This window comes from Ursus arctos, unplaced genomic scaffold (assembly GCF_023065955.2).
Source record: "Ursus arctos isolate Adak ecotype North America unplaced genomic scaffold, UrsArc2.0 scaffold_4, whole genome shotgun sequence".
Classification (NCBI taxonomy): domain Eukaryota; kingdom Metazoa; phylum Chordata; class Mammalia; order Carnivora; family Ursidae; genus Ursus; species Ursus arctos.
The window spans coordinates 49,867,924-49,892,310 of NW_026623056.1; the positions used below are offsets into that span (position 1 = coordinate 49,867,924).

A 24,387-nucleotide genomic window follows, 5' to 3' on the forward strand; every position below is an offset into this window, starting at 1 on the left:
TTTAGACCTGTGTATTTTATATTTCTGTTTTATATGAATGTATATATAGTTCAATATTTGGAAAGACTGAATTAACACTCATATTGAAATGGGATTTACAGAATTCAGGTATTAAAATAAACCTGTTTTTCAAATATGTTTCTCTGCATTTACAAAAAAATCATTGTTTACTTACTGACCTCTTTTTAAAAATGATTTCTCAAACCAGTATTTAGAAGTTTTTAACACATCCACTAATTCCTTATAGAGATCACAGGAAGAGAGAGAAACATTTTTATTCATTTTCTTTATGCTGTGTTTACATAATGTCTCTAATTTCTCACAGAATTCACTGAGTTCTAAACAAATCTTGAAATCCAAACTTCAGCTTTTTTAAAAAAAGATTTCATTTATTTATTTGAAAGAGAATGAGAGTCAAAAAGCACAAGCAAGAGAAGCAGTAGAGGGAGAGGCAGAAGCAGCCTCCCGGCTGAGCAGAGTCTGATACAACGTGGGTTCAATCCCAGGACCCTGGGATCATGATCTGAGGTGAAGGCAGATGCTTAACTGATTCAGCCACCCAGGCGCCCCAAACTTCAGCTTTTTTTATAGGTAGCCTCATTTTGCCCTTCATCTTTCTTAAAAATTGTCATTCCATCCAGTACTATTATAGTTCTGCACCTAATTTTGTGACTAGATAAAAGGGAAGCATTTAGTGGTTTCTGCTCCAAATTCTCTGGCCTGTTTCTGGCTCTTGGCTTTTATTGCCATAGGCGTGAAGATCAAAAGATGCTCTTTGCTGAAGTGTTTACTGCCTGTAACATACCCTCTCACAACAAAGGAGTTCATTATTTACATCTAACATGAAAGAAAAAGTTCTAAAGTAAAAAGCCTGCGTGGACAGATGAAAGTGATAGAATTTTCTTGCCCCACACTCATGGAAATTCACATCATTAACACCCGGTCAATCTAAATGTCTTGAAGAGCAAAAAAACATATCTTAGGGAGGGGGTGCAACTCTGGCTTTCTTATGCAGTTCCCTGGCTTCACTGGTACCTTCAATCTTCTCCAAAAGGGTGGTGACATGGGCTTATTTCACAAGCATAGAAAGATCTCGCGACAGCCTGTGGAAACATGAACTGTTATTTACACTGGAAAGAATGACTGGGAGCAGCTGTGCCCAGCAGTAGACAGCACTAGAGGCAGAAAATGGGACTGTGTCGCCAATCTGTTATTATTGTAATAACTAATGGAAAGGAATAAAATGGATTACTAGTGCTAAATCAAACTGGGAGGTTTCTGATGCTGCTGCAGGACACTGGCTTCTCACGGTTTATGATATCATCAGACTTCTTGATGAATTTACAGTCTGGTAATCCTGCCATGGCATTAGTTTTCCACATGCAAATCCCTGGAATCTAAGTAAGTTCAGCAAATGAAGAGGACTAGAGTACTCCCATTGGGTCAAGTTTATTTCAACCTAAGGGAAAGCAAAGACTGGATTTCTTCCTATTCCTTATCAAATTAATAAACCCATGAAAATATTTGATATTTTTGAATTTTTTGATATTTGATATTTTTGAAAATATTTCCCATACTTTGCATATTTGTCTGTACCTTTTTGTCTCTGCACTATTATTATCCTTTTCCTGTCAGAACCAGGTCCCTCTCATTAATAATATTTATACTGATTCATGTACTGTTTAGCCAGACTATATTACTGATATTTAACCACTTTACCCATTTGTTGCATATACTCCCTGTCAGTGTGCTAATTATATGCCTAACACACATTTTTTATCTAGGCTACATATACTTAGGCTAGGAACTAGGTCTATATGATTCTACTTGTACAAGACCCACCAAAGATTGTACAGGTGGCTTTTTAGGATGACCTAAATCCAGAGGGCCCAAAGTGATCAATCATTCATTCAAGCTAGGAAGCTACTCTGCTCCCCAAGACTCTACCCCAGGCCTTCACATAACTCCACAGAGTAAGGCCCTGATGAAGGAAACGGCTCAAAGCTATAGCCCACCTAGGACACAGTTCCCACACTCTTGTAGTAACTTAGATTAGGAGTGGCTACAGGACAGATACTAATGGGGAAGTAGCAACTGTAGAAGTGAGGTTCAGATAGATCCAGCGATGCCAACATATTTTCATCTGCATCCGTTGTGAGACCTGGTTCCTGAATCCAAGACTTATATTCTTACCTGGGTTCTACAGACATCTCAGACTCAATATACAGAAAAAAGGACTTCTCATCTTTCCTTCCAAGTCAGCTTTTTCTTGTGTGGTGATCTCAGTTATCGGTTCCAGTAACCCACACTCTCTTAGACACCAAAACCTGCCAATTCCTGCTGTTAAGTATCTTGTGAAAACACCCCTCTTCTTCAGTCACGTGGCTAGGACCACTGCTAAGCATATACTCCTTCACATGGATGACTGCAACAGCTTCCTAGCTCATCTTTCTTCCTCTAATCTTTTCCCCCTTTAACTGCATCCTCGCTGACATTTATCTATAATTTGTTCATGGTCTTTTGCTGCTTAAAATCTTTCAGTGCCTGGGTACAGCATAGAGGATAATGTTTAAGTTCTTTACAGCACAGAGGATAATGTTTAAGTTCTTTAAAGTGGTAAAAAGTCCTTCAAGACTCACTCACCCCAGCTTCTTACTTTACTTCTGTCACTCTCTCTTACAAACTCTACTTCTTTTACCATTCTGATCCATATCCCACATACAGAATGTCTTGTTTTCTGAATGAACTGTGTTCCTTGCTCTTTTCCAGAATCTTGTAACCTTGTAGTGTGTAATGTCTAGAATTCCCTCCCCTGCTTGTCCATTAGTAAACTCCTAAAAGGAAACCATGAACATACTAGGTTTCAGTTAGGCAAGGAGGTGGAGAAAGTATTCTGCCATTAGGAGATTTGGGAGTGAAGGGAAAAACACAGAGAAAGAGGTAGGGAAACACAAAGCATATAGGTATGAGACTTCAGGAATAACTAGGAAACCATGTTCATTTCTTTTACGGAATTTATCTCAATTTATTATTATAAGCAAGAGGAGTTCGGTCTCACACACCTCGCACACTGCAAGGCTTAAAGGGCAGTGGGGGTAAGGTAGGTATTCCCTACTCAGAGAGAGAGAGAGAGACTGCAGTCTCTGGAGTGAGACCACCAAGGTCTGAAACTGGGCTCTACTACTTATCAGAGGACCTCGGGCAAGTTAGTTATTATTTCTATGTTTCTGCTTCGTTAGCTGCTAAGTGGTAATGTACTTCAGAAGGTCGTTGTGAGAAAGAATGAGTTAATACGTGCGAAGTATGAGGTTACAATATGAAACTGCCATTTTTATGCTCAAATATCAGCAAATGCTCAAAATGCTCAAATATCAGCAAATTCTTATGGTTCAACCAAACATTTAAAACAATGCCAACAAATAGCAGACACTCAAAAAGTGTTATTTCTTCTCCTAGATGTAGAACCTAGATGTTTCTAAACCATTACCCCCTAATGCCTCTGGTGTAACAGCCCCTATTTGTTGAGGTTTATATCACACTGATGTCCCCTTACCAATCTCCTGGTCCCTTTGCAACATTTATTCAAGACTAGGGCACTTGGCTATTATCTTTAACATCTCCGTTCTTCACTCACCATATTGGGTGACATTACCATCCATCTAGACAATCCATCCAATTTCTCACCTTCTTCACATCCAGGGTCAACCACATCCAAGGTCATGTCCTGGAACTGATTATCAAGTGGAACTGCTTCCCATGTAATATCTGAAGATGACCACAATCTCTGATTTTTCCAGTCCTCTCATGCCTTTGTTCTCACCACCTCTGCTCTTCAATCCCAGGAAAACCATAGTTTCTTTTTTTTTTTTTTTTTAAAGATTTTATTTATTTATTTGACAGAGATAGAGACAGCCAGTGAGAGAGGGAACACAAGCAGGGGGAGTGGGAGAGGGAGAAGCAGGCTCATAGCAGAGGAGCCTGATGTGGGGCTCGATCCCAGAACGCCGGGATCACGCCCTGAGCCGAAGGCAGACGCTCAACCGCTGTGCCACCCAGGCGCCCCAAAACCATAGTTTCTTGACCCCTCTCTTGGCCTCACTGCTAAACACAATCTTGGCCTCACTGCTAAACACAACTGGGAGAGAAAGGCTCACGACCCATACCACTTTTTCACTAATATCTTCAAATGCATTGGACCTCTGACTTTGTTTCCCTTGTTCCAAAACCTCATTACAAGATTAATTGGATCAATTAAAAAATATACTTTCTATATTTCTATGACACAGCTACTGAACATAGTTGGAGAAAATCAGCTTTCACAGTGGTGTCACTATAAATTTGCATCCTCAGTCTCAAGTAGGCCATCAATTCTGTTCAATCTCTTACTCATCCTTGCTTAGCTTGCTCTTATTTCACTCAGCAATGTTTCTAAACTGTCATCACGCTCAAGACTCCAACTGATGCCACATCCTTCTCTGCAGATGACATCGTCTTCTACTTCATTGAGACAATTACACATACTTTATTTCCACATCCTTCCCCCCTCCCCTGATATCTCTGAACCCATCCTTGCACACACTCTTCCAGTCCAGAGGATAAGGTAACCTTCCTCTGGTTCAAGTCCCTGCTCTCTACACATGGTCTCAATATTCTTTCATCTCTTCTAGAACCTTGTTATGTCAATTATCCTCTATATCCTCAATCTTCAACCGCTCTCTATTTGCTCTTTTCCCTAAGTCCAGAAGCCTATTTAAATTTTTCATCATATTAAAAAAAAAATTTTTTTTTTTTTGCTTCTTGAACCTGGGTTGCCCTTTAGTGACCACACCCTTCCTTCTCTTCTAAGCCAAGTGACTTGAAAGAGAGATTTATGCTCACTCTCTAAACTTTTTCACCCTTTCTATTTACCCAAAAAGAAGTCAAAATCTGGCTTTTGCCTTACCATTGCACTGAAAACTCTCATGAGAACACCGATAAATCTGAAATGCCTTACCTGATGAACATGTATCAAGTCTCTCTTTCACTTTTCTAATTTCTTGGACTTTTCCATTCTAGACTCCCTCATGGGTTTCTCTACTTTTGTTTGCCCCTTGAATATTTGTATTCCTCAAGGTTTCACCTTTGGTACTTTGCTCTGCTCATTCCATATACTCTACTTATACAGTCTCATCTGTTCTTGATTTTAAATACCACTGATACCACTTCCTAATCTGTATTCCCAGCCCAGATTCTCACCCAATGCCTGCCGTATTTATTTACTTGGATGGCCCACAGTGACTTAAACCCAACATATCATTCATTCAGTTTTTTTTTTCTAAACAGTATTTATTAATGACCTACACTTCATACTAGTATTCATCAGTAAACAAGACAGCAGGACAAGTCCTTATCTTAAGACTTATTTCTCACTACTACCCCCAATTAAACTTTAGGTTATAATAATACCAAACTTTCTATAGTTTGCCATTTTCTGTTGAAAGAAGACTAAACACTGATGACCTCTGGACATGCTAATTGTCTAGCCTGTAATTACCTTCCCATGTTCATTTCAATTTTTAAGGCTTTAAGAGAAGTCTTGCCTTCCAAGAAGCCTTTCTAAATTCCCATGCAGGGCTAAGGACCTTTGATTACAGTATTGACTAGGATGAGCTAAAACCACCTATTTGTACTTGTCTTCCCCACCAGATCTCCAGAGCAGGGATTAGGGTCTCTCCAATGAACAGCAGACTACTTGGTACACAGGTAATAAATGTTTGTGATTACTCAGATAGATATAATCTTTCCCCTCTTTAAAAACCTAAAATACTGTGATACTTTTCTAACTTTCCCTCGTAATACTGCATACAACTACTTGTAATTATCATTCCCCTTGCTTTGCTAATGCCAGTTTAAATTTCTGCACATGCTATGTCTCTTTCATCACATCCCTCAAAATCATGTATATAATAGGCAATCAAGAAATATTGGTTGAATTGAGCTGAAATTAACAGAAAAAACATTCCCATATTTACATCTTCCAACTCTGGAATCCTTTATTGGGGTTCTGTAGTTCAGGGCTAAGATTTCCCAGGTGTCTTTATGCTACAACCAGGATCCAAAAAAATGTTATCAAAGATGTTCTTACTGTTCTTTAAGCTCTGGATATGTCACGAGAGACCACCACTCTAATCATAAAGGTAGGATCTCCCATCCATGTATATGGACTCACTGTATTTCCTCAATTCATAAAACAATGAGGAAAGTTGGGACTTTTAGAAAAAAAATTCATTTGACCCAGTAGATCACTATGGAAAACACGCCTTCCTATAATGTGTTAAACCCAGCCTCTTATGACCTAAATTCATTTCCCCAAAATTAAATACTTATATTCATTTCTCATAAGAAGCTTCAATCTCAATGTGTATAAAATGCTTTGAGCCCTCTGAAAGGAATGATGTAAACACAAGACATTATTACTAATATTATCCTCTAGATAACCTCATGGGGTAAGTATTTATGTCAGAGGGAATATTATTTCACAGGCAGAGAAGTCGGTTGATTTGCTCAAAGTCAGAGGTAATGGTAAAAGCCAAGAATATACTTCAAGAGTCCTGTGCTTGTATTCACTGCCAGATCTAAGCCAAGCTTTTCAGTGTCTTTCTGAGGGTGTGAAGAGAGTCTAAGAATTTTATCCTTCCGTTTTTGGTCTGTTCTTGTCCCAACATTCTTTCCCCCATCAATTTTTCCTTTGCAAAAGGGAACCAAAAGAGAACACGATGGTCACCTCGCAGCCATTTAATCCTCCACCCGTGCAGCATCTGGGGTAGTACTGAAGTTCAGTCAGGCATAGTCCATGTAACTTCTATTCAGGGGTCTCCATCAAGGCAGGCCAGAGCTCTGCCTGCTTGAGTTAATTCAGTTCAAGTAAACTGCTGTATTGTCCAAGTATAGCATGCTCCACTGAATTCACTCTGCAGTTACATCGAGCACAGGTGATCCATATAACTTAACAGAGATCCCACTCTCCAAATAGTTTCTCAAATATAACACAGTACATTTATTAGGGCAATTCTAAGTCTCCAAATTATTTTGATGGGCCCTGCACAACAGCAATCATTTACAAAGAAACAGAAATCTGCTAGACTGAATTATATCTAGTTTTGTGCCCTAAAACTTTATATAAGAACAACAACAAAATCACAATTTTGTTGTGATTTTTTGTTGTGGGAAAAGAGAGTAAGAAAGTGAAGAAGATAAAGAAGAGAAGGAAAATGAGGGGGAGCAAAACTTTTCTTTGCCAAAAAACCCAGTAACTTGTTTCCTATATTTAAGGAGAGGTGCAAGTTTGTGAAAGTGCTACAGCTGGTATGTTTAGATCCTATGGAAGGGCATACCACATCATTTATTAATAACTGATAAAGGACTGACTGTATATTCTACACAGGATTCAGAGATGGACAGAAATGTAATCTATCACAATTTGCTGAGATACTAGCTTTAATGGCTAGCAGGCAAAGATGCAGTGGAAACAGAGGGGAAGGAACCTGGAAATTCATGAGGCCTTTGTTTTGAATTAACCTCAGTCTAGGAAAGCAGCAAAGAGTAGGATGAAGATTTATAACCTAGAGACAACAGACTGAGTTCTACTAAGATTAAAAACCACATTTGTACTTCCCACTGGTTGGCACATAATCATAACTTCCAGTGGTGTGCTGGTAAATAGTTAACAACTGGCTCTCTGGAAAAAAAAATCCTGATCAACATCTGATTTCCATGGTGCAAGTATTCCCATGATGGCTAATTTCAAGCTACCAAAATGACATCACTGAACATGGAGCTGGGAAGAGAACAGACATAAATAACCTCAAGAGCACAATGTAGTAAAATAATTAGGAAGTGATGAATTTTGAGCACTTGTTATCTTTGTTTTGAAGAACTCATTTAACTGCAATTATAATAATTTAATTTTCAATAATGACTGCTTTTAATAAACAGTTCATTAAGTTCTTGAAAATTTACCAGTCATGAGCCAGTAAGGCCCGGCTCAAATGTACCACTGTACTCATGCCCTAGTCGTGGGAAGGGGAAGGAGTAGTAATCCATTTCCATGTTTATTTTAAAAACTGCATCTCATTTTACACTGAGCTGTGCTCCTCCTGTCCTGTCCTAGACTTGAGATCAAAAACAACTATTCCGGGTTCATTGAGCTCCTCTCTTTGCCCTCTTCTCTGCCTCCAATGACCCTCAGTAACTGATCCACCCTTCTACCAGGAAGAGTGACCATGCAGCCTAGTGCTGAAATCTGACGGACTAGGCTTGCTGATCACTATTAACTTTATAAACATTTAATAAATGGCGCTACCATTATTACTGTTACTCAGTGCCCTGCCCTCCATATCTACAGTTTGATTCAAGATGTCATCACGTTCAAATGGCATTTTGAAGCTTCAGAGTAGTATCTGTATCAGCAGACTTTCTGGCTAGGTGGGATGGGAGGTGCAGAAAGGAAGGGCTAGTGGTGGTGGAGCCTATTTTACCCTAGGAGATCTGCCCAGAGTCTACCATTTAAACTCCCAGTTCTTCCTTTCAAGCTCCCAAGCCCAGTCTATGCAGACTGCTTAGTTGTCTTCCCAATCTATTCGCTAGTGAAGAAACAATTTCTCTAAGGACTTATTTACCTATGAATTGTGATTTTTTAAATTTATCTGTTTTAAGAGATATTGTGTGAGATATCCCTGTAAATACCAATTTCTCTGTTAAAATATAAACAAATTCAGACAAATATCTGGGAGAAATGCAGAGCTACAACTTTATTATTTATCTTGACTTTAAAGGTCTGGAAAATCAATCACGACCTTGAGAGAACATGTGCTATTTCCACAGAAAACACAATGCTGGAAGGAGCACATGCCATAGCACCCGAGTGAGCAATACAGATAAATGCGACAGCCTGCACGGATAAAAACTTATTCCAACCTTTCATCACTGATAAAAAATTATAAAACTCCCACATATATGAAGAACACAAGAAAGAAGGTCATGAACTACTTAGCTTCAAAAGAAAAATACCTGACTAATATATTTGTTGTTTCACAATTTAATAAGTTCATATCCTTCCTCTCACAGTGGGGACTAGTTTGACATGTTTGATTAGTAGAATTTATATTTCCTCAGAAAACATATTCTCCTGGACCAGAGTAATCTTCCAAGGTAATTTCTAGAAAATACATTCATTTATAAATATATTTTGTAAATTTATAATTTATCATAATTTATTTACAGATACAGATTTTTGTAAACATATTAGGTACTCCAATAAATAAATAAAGAGAGTCATGTTTCTTTTTTGTTTGAAGAACAATGCTCATACACGAAATTTTAAGCCAGGGAAGTTATTGTACCTGTGCACTATGGAACTGGTATCCCAGTGATATAACGTTAACTTAGGGAAGTGTTTTCCAATAGTTGCTAGAAATGGAGTGGATGAGTGGTGTATGAAGATATGTTCCCCCTGGGCAGCCTGGCAGTACCTGGGCCACTGTTCTTAGGGACTCTGCTTCAGTTGCACTCTAAAAGCATCCTCTGTTTACCCTAATGTCCTAAATAAACATCACCATTTTCTCTGTGAGTCATAATAGGAAACATAGGTTGGGGAGCACTAGCTTAGGGAACACTTACTTTTGGTTCCTGACACACACACAGATCACTGCAAGAACCTGATTCAGTGAGCTGCATGGACATGATATGGTACAAAAAGCAGAGATGGGAATTTGGGTGGGGCTCAGGTCTCCTCACTAAGCCTGCCCCAAATCTTCAGCAGATCAGGCCCTTGATTGCCTCACCTGTAACAGAAATAGATTGGTCTTGATCTTCTTTAAGTGCTGATCCAACTAGAGATCCCTATGTCTGTGAGCCCCACATACCTCATACAGAGCTAGGTAATGAAAGGGAAACTTAGAGACAGACACAGACATTACCCCTATTCCCAAGGAATTTGTAATCCAGCTAGAGATAGGATTATTAATGAAGATAAACAGTAATGAGTAAATACAGAATCTAACTGAATTGTAATGAGTCAGAGGATTGAGAATTATCGTTGTGTATAACTCCTTGTGGCACCTCCCACTGGGCATGTAAATCTACAATGTAAATTTGCATCACAGAACTAGTCTATGACCTCTGCTTTTATGTAATCATGCAACAGAAAAATCACCATGTTCAAATATTCAAACATGGGTTCGAAGATTATTAAAAAATCATGTGTAATCAAGATATCAGCTTCACCTTGGTTTTACCTAACAGCTGTGTCCTGGCCTATTTTACATTTTCGGTTATGATACATTTCAGTTAAGTCCTTAACACACTGATGTATATTCAGAGAACACTGATCAAGGAGAGGAGGATTGCTAAGCGTATTCTTTGAAAAAAAATTCAAATACCCTACTCACTCAACATTCTTTGCTACCTTTCCAATGCTTCTTTTTTGCTCCTACCTCACTTCTTTCTGGACCCATAGGGACCCTAAACTCTTTTTTCCTCTGCTGGATCCTTATGGACCAACCCATTCCTACTTTCACTTTTTTTCCTATCTCGCAGCATAGGTTCATCACTCCATGGACCGTTACTTCAACCTCTCTCAGTTATCTTTATCCCTTCTGTCCCCAGGAAGCACTTGCCTGCACACACCTAAAACAGAAATCAATCAACCTTAGAGAAAAATCACACATGCTTGAAAGCTGGGGCAACTGTATATTCATGGTTGCCAGCATTAACTGGCCTGACCTGGCAACACTGCTAGGAAATTCTGTCTCCCTAGAAGTAAGGGTATTTCAAATCTTACCTGATTCACTGTTACTCTAATTTTCCTATCGTCTTTAGGCAGGCTAAACTCTTCTTTGACAGTGGCAGGAGGCAGGGAAATCAACTGGAGCTGCAGGCAGCCACAACTGCTAGTAAAACGCAGGCCAACTCCTGAAAGCCATCCGGAGTGTGATCTCCTCTAAACAGCAATGCCTTTGGGTAAGGCATGTACTGTGGATTGGTGAATATTTGCTTTTACACTGATCACGACCACACCAGTAAGTATGTGGTTGTGACCATCAACACCAGGCAGGAGCCATAATTTTGCAGGCTCAGTAAATGTCCTTTATCTATAACCTAAATCTTCCCCCACATGTTCTTAAGATCTAAATCAAATACTGAGCTTTCTAACTTATGGCAAGTTATTTAAACTCTCTGCATCTGGGGACAACATTTACCTCATGTGGGTATTAAATTTGTTAGTATAACAGGGCCAGGTCCATTGTGCTCTATAACTGTTTACTATTACTGTTACCGATGTTGTTCTATGTATGGAAGTCACCCAAATATTCTCACAGTAATAAAAATGTTAAAACTGTATTATCTCTTTCTTCCTCTTATTTCTCCAAATATATTGTTGGGGAGATGGTCTTGCTACTGAATGAGCCATGTCTGTCTAATCCTAATTAAGGATTGAATACATTGTTTCTCTAACAACAAAGCATAATATGCAAAATATTTCCAAACCTATATGACCTCATCTTAGAACCTATGTTTCCCATAGTTATTGTGTAACCAAGAGAACAATAAATACCTTTTCTAATCAGCACTATCATTCTCTATTTTCTTGTAATGTCTGACCTCATCTCCCCACCCCACCACCTGTCAGTCCTGCTTTCTGCTCTAGCACTTCTGCATCTTTATCCCCACTCACTGCCTCCCCAGACAGTATCTCACCCAGACTGAACCACTCTCACTTCCCTCAACTTCCTACATACTCTCTTACCTTCAGCCTTTCCAAAAGCTTGTCCTTCTACCTAGAATACCTTCCTCTCTCATTTATCCTGCTCCCTTGGGGGACTCGCAGTATTCTTCTGAACTTTGATTATATGATGCATCCTCCAGAAAGATACCCTCAATCCCCAATCCCCAAGGCTGACTTGGTGCCCCTCTCTAGCCCTTAACATTCTGTTATTAATTACACCAGAAGTTCCCCAAATGCAGGAATGACAGCCTATTTTGTTCTCAATGCTTCCCTAGTTTCTAGCTGTGTCTAACATAAAGTTTGTACCCTACAAACAGACAAATGAGTTAGGACATAAGAAAATAGTTTGACAGATCTAGAGATATTTGACAACTAAATAGGGGACAAGACAAGATCACTGTCACTGTTTTCAAAACACCTTCAAATATCATGGAAGGAGAATATTTATTCCATGTAGCTTTAAAAAGAGGTACCAGGACCAAAGGTGTTGGCTCTGGGGAACCACATTTCAAAACAATGTGATGAAGAACTTTCTAAAACCCAGAGCATGAGATACCTTGGTCAGTATTCAGCTGCATATAATTGGAGGGGTTCACACAGGGCCCAGCAAAAATGAATTGAGTGATGCCCAGTCTCCTTGCAAAGTTAAGATTCTGTGACTAATAAAATTCTACTTCTGAGCACCTGAGTATACATACGTAGGGTTAAGAGTTGCCCCAGATATATAAAAGAGATCAAAGGTCATATATTAATGCTACCACGGGCCTAACACGCCATGCAGTACTGCGGCAAAAGAATAGTCAGTGGTTTTAAATAAAACAAAGTAATCCAACCCCAAACCCAGCATTCCAACACAGGGGACAAGACCAGTAAGAGGCAAATCCAGGTCCCCTGGGGCATTCTCCACACTACCTCCTTCATCCTGAAGGAGGCAATTTAACTTTACAACTTTCAAGCAACTTCCCATTAAAGTGGTTTCAACTTTAGATTTATTGCATTTTCCAAGGTTACCTCATTCGGGCTGTGCATAATCCAGAGGGACTCAAGGGGCCACACTGTAAACTGTTACAATAAATATTAACGAATATCGTGCCTGATAAAACCTGCAATCTGCACACACGCACACATGCACCCACACAAAAGGGGACTTTTCACCTTATATGGTTACTTAAAAAAACCAACTCTTTTTACGTTCCACTTTGTTGGTCTGCCAAACACGCAGAGTACATCTACTTTAAAAACACCAATTAAAAATATTAACAACACAAAAATATATAAACGGTGGTTCAGAGCCAAGGGCACATAAATTGACATGGATTCAGACAGTAAGCAAACATAAAATGAGAAACAGAAACTACTACATCATTCAAAAGGAAGCATGAACAATAGCCCTTAAATGTGAAAGTGGTCCTCCCCTCCCCCATCCCAGTTTCCCAACTCCTCCACCCCAGAGCGTAAGCTAATGATTAGGAGGGAGGCAAAATGACTGAAAGACAGAGGGATAGAGGAAGAGACCCAAGAATAATTTGGGCAAGACCTGCAGGAGTTAGGGAGGAGGGGGAGGCAATCTCATTTCACACTGTAACTTGGGACAGCCGCAGGGCTTTTATATTACTCACCAGAAATGCTGCATCTACAAGTGTCCAAATATTTCAAATACCTGGGCTGCATAACTGAGGAGCAGCTGTGGAAAGAGGGCTGGACTGGGAGTTACAGTTTTTGGATTGACATTAGTATTATTATTATCCAAGTCCTGCCACTTTTCTGAGCCTTAGTTTCCTCAGCGGTAAAATGGGGATCCTAAAACCTATCTCCTAGCATTCATGAGAGGAATAACTAAAACCATGTGTGCAAAGGCAACTAATCTAGCTAGAAAAACACACGGACAATCTCAACGATTTTGTTTGGAGAGAAAAGAACTGCTTGCCTCTGGTACCCAGCAGGGTGGGTTACCAATATTTTTCCGATGTTGAATTTAACCCAGGTCATGGTGGAGTCCATCACCGTAATAACGAGTGGCATGACACTGTGCACACTGTGGACAATTAACGTATGAAGGAAGGAGGGAGGCACGAAAAAGTGAAAGATGAAAAAACTAGGCATAATCCCAACATTCTTTCTGCAAGAGGCACAGACATGCATGCACAATGCCATTCCTCCGCACCTCCTAAGGGTGGTCCGAAACTTATTCCTACTGCAGTAAATGAGCTTGGGGTCTCAGCCAGGGAACCATGCTCATAGTCTTATTGTTGCGTAATTCTAAAAAAATTATATTAGTACAATCCTTTCCTGTCATTGTTCTCTACATGATTATCCCATACCCTCTGGAAGCTGACTTGATAATTCACTGGAGACTCACTATTGCTCTATCTTTGGAGTCTATTAAAAATAAAGTGTTTTTATTACAACTAATTTCGTTCCTAACTTCTCTAAACCCTCTTTATGGGCTATAGCCTTTTGGTCAATGGATTACTAAATCAACTTGTCAGTCTGCACGAGAAAATTAACACCTGGAATTGATGCAACCCATAGAATGAATTAAAATCAGACAAAAATTAAGTAAACTAATTCTTCTTGTTTTTTTTTTTTTATATTTATACAAAAACTTGAATATTTAAAGTTTGGGGAAAACTCTCCTGTGGTACATAAAGCATGGCACAATTCTTCTAGGTTTACAAATATCTCCTTTCTCTATAAGTTCTGTGAAAGGTAGGATCAAGTCCTATGTAAGCACTTTTCCTGCTGGGCCTCAGTAACACACGACTTCTTCATGGTCAGTGTAACAAGCCATAGTTCTTATCTTCATGGCTCTGACCAAGTGGGGGCAAGTAAAACAGACACTGGGAAGCTGATTACTTTTCTTTCTCTTACTATTTCTTAAATTCAAATTAAACCTTCTTCATTCTATTAAAAAAAAAAAAAAAAGAGCCAAACTCACACAGTATAAGGGTAAACCAGATCAAGGGGGCAGACGGCTCCGTTTTGTAAAAGAACAAGGACAGTGATGGGCAGTTTGACTATAACAGCTTAACTTCCAATGTGAGGGTGGAACCACACTGCAGAGGTTCACAGGAGGCCCAGAGGGGGAAAATTCCAATTACATGACCGTACTGACGAAGTGATTAAAAGCACTGCTTTTTTCCTTTAGAGGCTTCTGATATTACCACACTGAAACATAAAGAGGATCCTATATATATATGTAAATACATAATACATAAATTTTGTGTTAACATTTAAAAAAATGTCATAACTATTTGTGAAAAACCAGAACATTCTGGCTCCAAGTCTTGATTGGTTTGGCCTAGATACTTTCTGTAAGTGCTTAGAATGTGTGGAAATCAGAATTTTTAAGAATAGGCTGCTGTGCATACACTACATACATGCGGTTCATTCACTACTTTCATTGCTTTCCATACTTTCTCACTGTCTTGGCCTTTTGCTTGTACCAACATCACACTGCCAAATCAGAACGCCCTGGTGAATGTTTTAGAATCGCTCTGCTGCTTTATGCAGCAGCTTTTGTTGTATAGCATGTGAAAAATAAACTTACAAATATAAACACAAGTACTTTTATTCTTACGGAGGGGAATATATTAAGAAGAGAGGGGGAGTGCTCCCTGCTCAGCGGGAAGCCTGCTTCTCCAGCTCTCCCACTCCCCTTGCTTGTGTTCCCTCTCTCGCTGTGTCTCTCTCTGTCAAATAAATAAAAAATCTTAAAAAAAATAAAAATTAAAAAAATCCATCCTATTACTAAAAAAGAAAAAAGAAAAAGAAAGGGGGAGTGGAAAATGGCCTGGAGATTTCTAGCCTGGATAGCTGGGAGAAAGATAGCATTATTAAATCCAGCTAGACTCCTGGGCAGGAGCATGAAAACTAAGAAGAATTTCCTAGATTTGGAAATTAGGAAACTACTAGTGAGGGCAGAATCTGGACTATAGGTAGGGGATGGGAAGTTAAGACACTAATAGCATGAGTTCAGGCAATGAACTCATTGAGTTCATTGAGAAACAGGTAGTTAGAGAGGAGAGTAATGAAAGCAAAGATTTTATTAGAAAATGGGATCTTTGGACATGTTATGAAGTTATAGAAGAGAAAGAAACTGCAGGTACACAAGGGGAAGGAGGTATCTGATAGGGAAAGATTCCAGAGACGATGCCTATGATCCAAAGCTCAGATAAAGGGACAGACTGGGAAACCAAGAGGAACATCCTTTTAAGGCACGAAGAGAAGAAAATGTATGAAGAAGGGGAGAGGTTAGGAGGGGTTGGAGGGAGGGGGAGAAACAAAGGATGATAATTTATGAAGGTCAAGACTGGCTGGGGGAATGGGAACAGTGGAAAAGGTTTGGAATCATGGTTTAGGAAGCAGAGCCAACAAAGAAATGAATGAAACTATTATTGATAGTAAAGGCCCATTTGAAACGGGAAGCTTAAAGATAAGTTCTTTAGATTGGTCAATCAGTTAGTCATTGAACATTTACTGAGCAACTCCAAAGTTCCAGGCACCATGCAGGCCTAGCCAAGGACTCCAGGGTCTAGTCAGGAAGTCAGGCAAGTAAACAAACCATAAGGCAATGTAGCAAGCTCTACGATAGAGGTATACATAGGATACAAAGGAGGAGAAAGAAGATGTATTTAGTCCCAGGGAAGGGGGGAGCAGTTTCCCGGTGAGGGAGTTGCTTAAGGTATTAACAGTCCTATCTGTAAAGTGAGAACGGGGAACTGGCCATCGGGAACTCCATGTCATTGCCCTCCAGGATATACTAATGAGGAAGGTATATAACCATGCCCCATATGAAATGAAGTGATTCCACATATTGGTACTGAGAGATCTTGACCATCAATGCTTGAGGATGTAATTTTTATGATCACCAGTGAGTTAGGCAGGCCAAAACTAACAGAGCTCCAGGGAAATATGACAGAAACAAAACTTTCATAGGCTTTCACAAGCAACACATCTTCTGACTGTGGCTGTATATCTTGTTAGAGTCCTCAAGCATTTCTGGGAACTATTCTGGTGAACTGGTTTCTTGATTCAAATTGGGCCACTAAATTCCGGTTTAATAATTACTTGTATTCTATTATCCCCAAGCACAAAACAAATATTTTCTTAAATGCCTTTGCTAAAAAAAAAAAAAAATCAATTATCTGGGCTTTGTTTTCCATCTTAAAAATGCTGTATCTTTCCTGAGAAACAAATATTCCAAAGGCCTCACTGTTTATACTCCTTGTCATTTACAACTCTGACATCAAAGTCTGTACTCAGCTTTGTTAATGGGATCTGTTCTGTCCTCTGTGTGAACATACCACTTCATTACTGTAGAGAGTATCTGAGTTCTAACTTAAGATTTCTTAATAGAAAAAACAGCTCTCCATCACTAGAATGGTACAGTTACAGAATTGGAAGGGACCTTGAAACTACTTGTGTAATAGAGCTTAGGTGATGAAGGACAAATTACCCAGCACTTGAGCTAACTTTTGTTTTAAGTGAGAGAAGACACCCTTTCATTTACTATTAATATAACAGAACCTTTGTAAGAATCAAATAAAATAGTGGAATGGCAGGATTTTTCTATTCAAAGTGATTTTGCTTTTGCTGTCCTGAACTAACTACAGCTAACATTTATTGAGGGGTTATTATGTGCTAGGCACTATGCTAAGCACTTTATAAGGATTATTTCATTTTGACATTATTTCATTTATTTACAATAATCCTAATACATTGGAGCCATTTTTATTCTTATTTTACAATGAGGAAATTGAGGTTGAGAGAAGCTGACAGCCAAGTAGAGTGTGAGTTCCTGTACTGATTTTGCCATTAACTGATGTGTAACTATCATCAGTAGGTTCTTTAATCTCACATAATCACACATCTATGTGTAAACTGGGAACAATTACATACCTACCTCACAGGGTAGATGGGAGGATTACGTGAGATATTGGCTCAAAGCACATCTGCCATGAAATCTGTTTTTCCTTCTTGGGGTTACTGTAAGCTACTAGAAAGAACCTGAGCTGTGGAATCAGATGATATGGGCAAAAAGCCCTGTTCTGCTACTTGTTAGTTATGTGACATCAGGCTGTATGTCACTTCTCAATTTCTTCCCCTATAAAATACGAAGAAAAAAAGTATCTATACCTCCCAGAGATACTGAAGGAATAAGTGAGCTGATTCCTCATAAAGAGCTTACTTAGCCTAAGGCTGCTATAAACCAAGATGCCATCTCCTATTCCTCTTTGAGGGTCACATGATAATTTTCTTAAGAGTACAACAAAAATATGGAATGTGACTTCTAGGAAGACTGCAGGGGAGGTTTAAGAGGTCTACTATGTGGGAAAGGAGGTCCTGGTTAGCCACAGAGCAGGTCAGTGTGGGAGGTGTGCCTTGTTGCCTTCTTATTCCATGGCATCAAAGAGAAGACAAGTCCCCATAAAAGGGTATAACTGAACAAGGTGGCCAATTGCTCATGTGGATGCTTAAGGTAGTTCTCGATCAGTATCAACTGAATTCCTAGGAAGGCTACCACTGTAGTTTCATATCTATGAAAAAAGCCTTCCTGTAGAAATGATGAGTAAGAAGTGTTTCAAAGATATTTATAGCATCTTCCTATGAGCAGGACAATGGGGAGGGCCCTTACAAACATGCTAATAAAGTCCTCTTAGAAGAGACGGGCTGGATTTATTCTTTTGAATGTAGAGATTTAGGACCCCAGTCAAAGGTAATGTGTGTCATGAAATAGAGACAGATAAACTGCTACCTTTCTGGGACAATTTTTATACAACTTCAATACAGACAAAAAGAGGTAAAAGCATCTATACCTCAAATGGGTCTCTCAAAACCTCCACACCAACAATACTACTCACACGTTAGAACCTCATTCATAACCTGATTTTTTAGTGCATGATAGATCTAGAAAAAAAAAACAGAAATAGTGTGGGTAAGAGGAGCAAATAAATGTCTGGTTATAATTTGACATAGAGGAGGTAGAAAAGAAAATACAAAAAGATATTATTTAATACCCTCAAGTGTGTTCATAAACACCACACTGAACTTCAAGCAGGAAGTATGGATTACCTTTAAAAATATCCATCAAAATGTTACTAAAAAAAGAAAGCTCTGACACAGGAAAAACAGCAGTTGTTGGAAAATTTACCTTCATATACCACCCAGTTCAATACCCAAAAAAAAATCAACAAAATGTCATTCTGTATTCTTTCCAAATCTATGTATAATTCTCTTGCCCATTTTGGGGATACACTTTTATAGTGTTCTCTTTGTCACTATGCAGAAGAAAAACAATTCAAAATGTAAAAATTAACATTCTCAACTACCTCAACTTCTTCAAATTAAATACATGAGAAAGTTTTTTATGTTTCCTCTCAGGAAGATTAATGAGAAATTTAGTAAAAGACCTAGGTGTTTCTTTCTTCTTCACTCAAAATTGGTAAATAGAAAAAAAAAAAACACAAAAAACTAGTAAGCATAGACATTATAAGGAAATTTGGGGTGGGAAGAGGAAATTTGTACTTCCTCCATAGTTCTATGTGTTTGTATATGTTTGAAAGCTGTGTATCTATTTCTATAAGAACTGTTATTCCAGTCTTTTCTAGCACTGGAAGCTTAATAAACTGAGAATATAAATGATCCATTCCAAGTGGCTTCTGTTCCTGAATGACCAAGCCAACCAGGATCCACACAGATACTGAATTCTTTCTTCCCCTTCCCACCCCCCAGATCCTGAGTTCTTTCAACAGGTTCTAAGAGCTGGAAATTTCTGGGTTTGGGGGTAAAATCAGCAGGAAAATTCTTCTGTTTCCTGGATTGAACAAAATGACTGCTGAAGAACAGTTGAGGAAACTATTCAAATTCCTCAATGTAATACCGTAATTTGCTCATTATAAAAATAATTTAGACATCTAGCTAAAGCCAAAAAAAATTCCACTGAAGTTGTCCTAGTTTGATTTAGGGCACAAATTTTGTAATCAGAGACAACACCAGATCTCAAATAGGAATTGCTTCTTATTCTCCTTATTAAATCAATGAAGAAATCACATCTACAGGAGACTGTGGTCTATGTAATATCACAGCTCTCACAGCTTCTGGTGGTGTCTGTGCCACATCTCTCTCTTCTATTTAATTTCTATGTAACAGCTTCAGAGTTGACCCTACATCTTATGCACAATTATACATATCCCTCTGGGATAAGTAATGACTTTGTAAACAAATTTCATACAAAGGGGTGGGGAATTACTCTTCCTTTTTTTTTTTTTTAAGATTTTATTTATTTATTTGACAGAGAGAGAGAGAGAGACAGCCAGCGAGAGAGGGAACACAGGCAGGGGGGTGGGAGTGGAAGAAGCAGGCTCTCAGCGGAGGAGCCCAATGCGGGGCTTGATCCCAGAACACTGGGATCACACCCTGAGCTGAAGGCAGACGCTTAACGACTGCGCCACCCAGGCGCCCCTGGGGAATTACTCTTTCTGATCAACTTATTCATAGAATCCCTCATAAATGTTTCATAACAACATCTAATGCACGGGTCAGCAAAATATGGCTATTTTGGTTAATAAAGTTTCATTGGAACACAGTCACGGCCACTCATTTGTGCATTGCTCTATGGCTGCTTTCTGGTGGGACAGACTGAGTAGTTCTGACAGAAACTGAATGGCCCACAAAGCCTAAAAAATGTCCTGTCTGGCCCTTTCCAGAAAATGTTTGCTGGCTTCTGACCTAAGGGCACCTTTTGGACAATCAGTCACTGAATGTCATTATATCCAACATTACATCCATTATATCCATTGCTTGTCTACTATCCAACAGCTTTGTAAATATATGAACTCTGCTAGGTTAAGTCCATGTGAATTTTGGCATGGAGACTAGGTTAAAATAAAATCTGGCCATTTGATGATGAGACAAAATCAATGATTGATTGATTCATTCATTCATTCATTCAAAAGAATAATTATGCACTATGTGCAAAGTACCAGAAATATAAGGGTGAGCAAAGACAGTATGTACTGCATTCATGGAATTAACAGTCCAGTAGAGGAGGCTGAAATTATTTAGATAACACAGATGTACGTAAAATTGCTGCTGTTAAGTGGCGCAAGAAAGAAGTCATGGTGCCACTAGAGTGTATAATGGAATTATGGCTTAGTCAAAAAGGTCAGGGAAGTCTTCTCAAGCAAGTGTTTCTAGAGCTGAGGGTTGAGGGCTGAGCAGGAGGAGTTAGCCAAATAAATAGCAGAGGAAAGAGGTGCAGGCAAACACAACATGGGCAAAGGTCCAGGGGTAGGAGGGATAACGGCAGGTATAAGCTACTAAAAGCAGGCCAGCATATTTGGAGCAGAAAGAGTGAAGAAGGGAAGAGTCTGAGGTGAAATTGTGAGCCAGACCAAGCAGGGCCTTGAAAATCCTATTAATGAGTTTTTAATTATTCTAAGGGCAAAGTTAAACCTTGTAATCCCTGGGTGATAGTCTCCCCCTAGGGCCACTATTATCTTCATGGATAGTTTTTTCTTTCTTTCCTTTTAAAATCCTGAGCCAAAACAAGGCTTTATTCTGAGTATCACCTAAGTCTTCATCATTCTATTCAATAAGAGAAAAAATAGAAAAGAAAAGAAAGGAAAACAATAAAGAATTTACTTGTACATTTTAAACTAATAAGTCAATTACATCTCAAAAAAAAAAAAAAACCTGGGGAAAATAATAAAATAAATTAAAAAGCAACAAACAAAAAGAATTTACTAAGTAGCCAAGTATTAAACATGTATAAAGAGAATTATGTGGGCTGCTTCCAACCCTCTTTCCGTCTGGAGAGGTGGATATCAGGAATTGTGTTGGATAGGGATAGTCACACAGCCATGATCTGTTTCCTGCTGGGAACAGTACATTTTTCAGCTTTAATTATACTATTTGATGAACAGCATTTTGTAGCTGAAAGGCAAGGGAAGGCACCAGGGGAAACTCGTGAAAACAGAAGGTAATAAAGAGAAGTGCAAAAGTCCCAAGAACAAGACAGGTAAACCATGGCTCAGCCACTTAACTGTGTGACCTTGGACAAGTTACTTAACTTTTTTTGAGTTCTAGTTTTCCCATTTGTAAAAATGAGAATAATCAGATGTCTATCAAAGAGTTGTCATGAAAATTCAGTAAGATGATGTTAAAGCTTCTAAAGTTTAGCAGGAACTCTGATACTGTTTTCCTCCTTTCCAATAATATAGTCTATTTCTGATGTACATTATGAAACAGGGAAACCAGGGTAATCAGCAATAGAAGATATAGATAAGGAAGTAAAGGTAGAAAAAGTCTTATCTGCAATTATAGTAGGTGCCTCCTTGTTGACTTACAGTGCTTTGTAAACTTCACCGACTTTTGTTCTCTAACCTAATGACTCAATGACTAATACCTTAAAATGACCTTAACCCCAATCTTCTAAAGCAGGTAACAAAAATACATAAGTCAAAAGTAGAGACTTACTTTTGATTATAAAATAAAAAGTTATTCCAGATAATATTTCATGACATAGTCAAGAACATTTGTAAATTAAAAGAACAATGACAACAACAGAAATCAGCTGATACCCCCCTCTTCCCAAGATGTGGGTGTATGGGGCATACCCAGCTGCTAAGTATGTCATTGGTAATCACTGTGACTGGTTTGGAGGGTGAGATTAGCAATACCAAAGGAAGAAATTATTTCTACAGACAAAATTAGTCTCACTCTGATCCCCAGAACTCAGAAGACTTAAAAATTATAGTTTAGCTATAGAATTGCTTAAAGAACCACTACGAATGTATTGTGTAACTCTAATCAACTTTAAAGTGTGTTATTATACCTTTTTGATTAGGAAATACTAACTTAAGCACCTTGTATTCCTCTGTACCTTTTAGTAAAACAAATAACTATGTTAGTGCTCCCAGAAAGAGCCCAAGGTTGCTATTGTTTATTTTTCCTTCTTTCAACTGATGAAAGGCACTGAGAGTGAAGTGGCCTATTTAAGATAGTATTATGGGTAAAAATATAGTCATGGATTCCTGGCTTCCCCAAATGAAGAACCAAACCGTGCTATACAACTAAGCATTCAGAAAAAATTGAAGGATAAAAATCTAAAGGATATTTAAATAATTAAGCAAGAAGCCAATAACCAATTATGAAAGGTCTTATTTAAAGTTATCTTATTAAAAACAAACAGAATACTACTAATACATCAAAACAGAGTTTGGGGAAACAGCTTAAGGTTTCTTTGTAGGCCTAGCCTCAGCAGTTGTAGAACCAGGAGCTTACAATAGGAAACTTTTGTTTAGTTGTACACTTTAAAAAAAAATTTTATTTATTTATTTGCCAGCGAGAAAGAGAGAGAGCAAGCAGGGGGAGTGGCAAGCAGAAGGAGAAGTAGGCTCCCCGCCACGCAGGGAGCCCAATGTGGAACTCGATCCCAGGACTCTGGACTCATGACCTGAGACAAAGGCAGCTGCTTAACCGACTGAGCCACCCAGGCATCCCTGTTTAGTTGTACCCTTAATGATAAATCACTCTGGTCATTTACTCAGTTTGGTGGAGGGGTTGGGGGGGGGGGAGTTTCCTTGCTTCATATTTAGGAAATGTTCCTCCCAAGTCTTTGAAATTTACTCACCATAATTTATATTATCAGATGGCATTCACCTAATAACAGCATCCTGGGAAATAAAATGGCAAAAGAATTCGGGACACATGAAAGAATTGGCCAAGTTAAGACCATATAATTATGAAAAATGAACAATCATAGAGCAGATGTCTGCTTGTCAGGGAGGCTGTACAGAGAAGGTGCCCCTCCCCAGTGCCTGCTGGGAAGAGCCAGGCAAACCCATCTCCATGCTCTTCCAACTCTGAAGATGTTTTATGATTCTGAGACAGTTTTCTAAGCCAATTTGGTCCTTCTCTGCACATCCTAAGCCATGTAACAATTTAACTTTTCGTACATTGCTTGGTAACCATGTTTTACACACAAAGTACTGTCTCTTGATAACAAAGGAATATTAACATGATGACATAGTCACTTTAGAGATCAGAAACAGAATGCTGTTGCCTTAAAAGGAAAAAATATTTCTTATCTTACCATCACCAATGTCTACACAGCTTTGCTTTTATTTTTGTCAGAAATATATTCCCCAAGCCTGATTCTCATCTTTTGAATTAAAGTCTATGCAATGAAGTAATCTGTAAACGTAATAGCAGTCTCTTCCACGAAGAGAAAAACACTTGTGAAAATAAATGTCTTTTCACTGTTAAAGATGAATTACTTGGATACCTATTCCAATTTCAATTTCATTTCCAAATTCTCAACTTTCAGGGCTTGAAGAGGTAATACAGTGGTCTACTCTAATAGTCTCTTATGATTTCTTTCTTTTTCAAAGATTTCTTTCTTTCTTTCAGAGAGAGAGGTGGGGGAGGGGCAGAGAGAGGGTGAGGGAGAAAATCTCAAGCAGACTCCTGGCCGAGCATGAAGCCCAACTCCGGGCTTGATCTCACGAACCTGAGAGCATCATCTGAGCCAAAATAAAGAGTTGGATGCTTAACTGACTGAGCCACCCCTCTTAGGATTTTTGTATTTATATTTTTTTTACTTTCTTTTTTTCCCAGTG

At 38.8% G+C, this 24,387-nt stretch overlaps 2 protein-coding genes across 19 annotated transcripts in view; one reads left to right on the forward strand and one right to left on the reverse strand.

The window, feature by feature from the left end:
• CMSS1 (cms1 ribosomal small subunit homolog) overlaps positions 1 to 24,387 on the reverse strand; it is a 382,651-nt gene that overhangs the window by 217,230 nt on the left and 141,034 nt on the right. Inside the window, exon 1 of one of the 5 annotated variants that reach the window (XM_057306735.1) lies at positions 13,384 to 22,852. The exons of the other annotated variants lie outside the window; for them this stretch is intronic. Coding sequence (XP_057162718.1) covers positions 13,384 to 13,435 — 52 coding nt within the window. The 5' untranslated portion in view covers positions 13,436 to 22,852. Of the gene's footprint in view, positions 1 to 13,383; positions 22,853 to 24,387 lie in introns of those variants that run through there. 5 annotated transcript variants of the gene reach the window in all.
• The window catches only part of FILIP1L (filamin A interacting protein 1 like), a 291,835-nt gene that overhangs the window by 132,373 nt on the left and 135,075 nt on the right, over positions 1 to 24,387 (forward strand). The gene's annotated exons all lie outside the window — the stretch shown is intronic.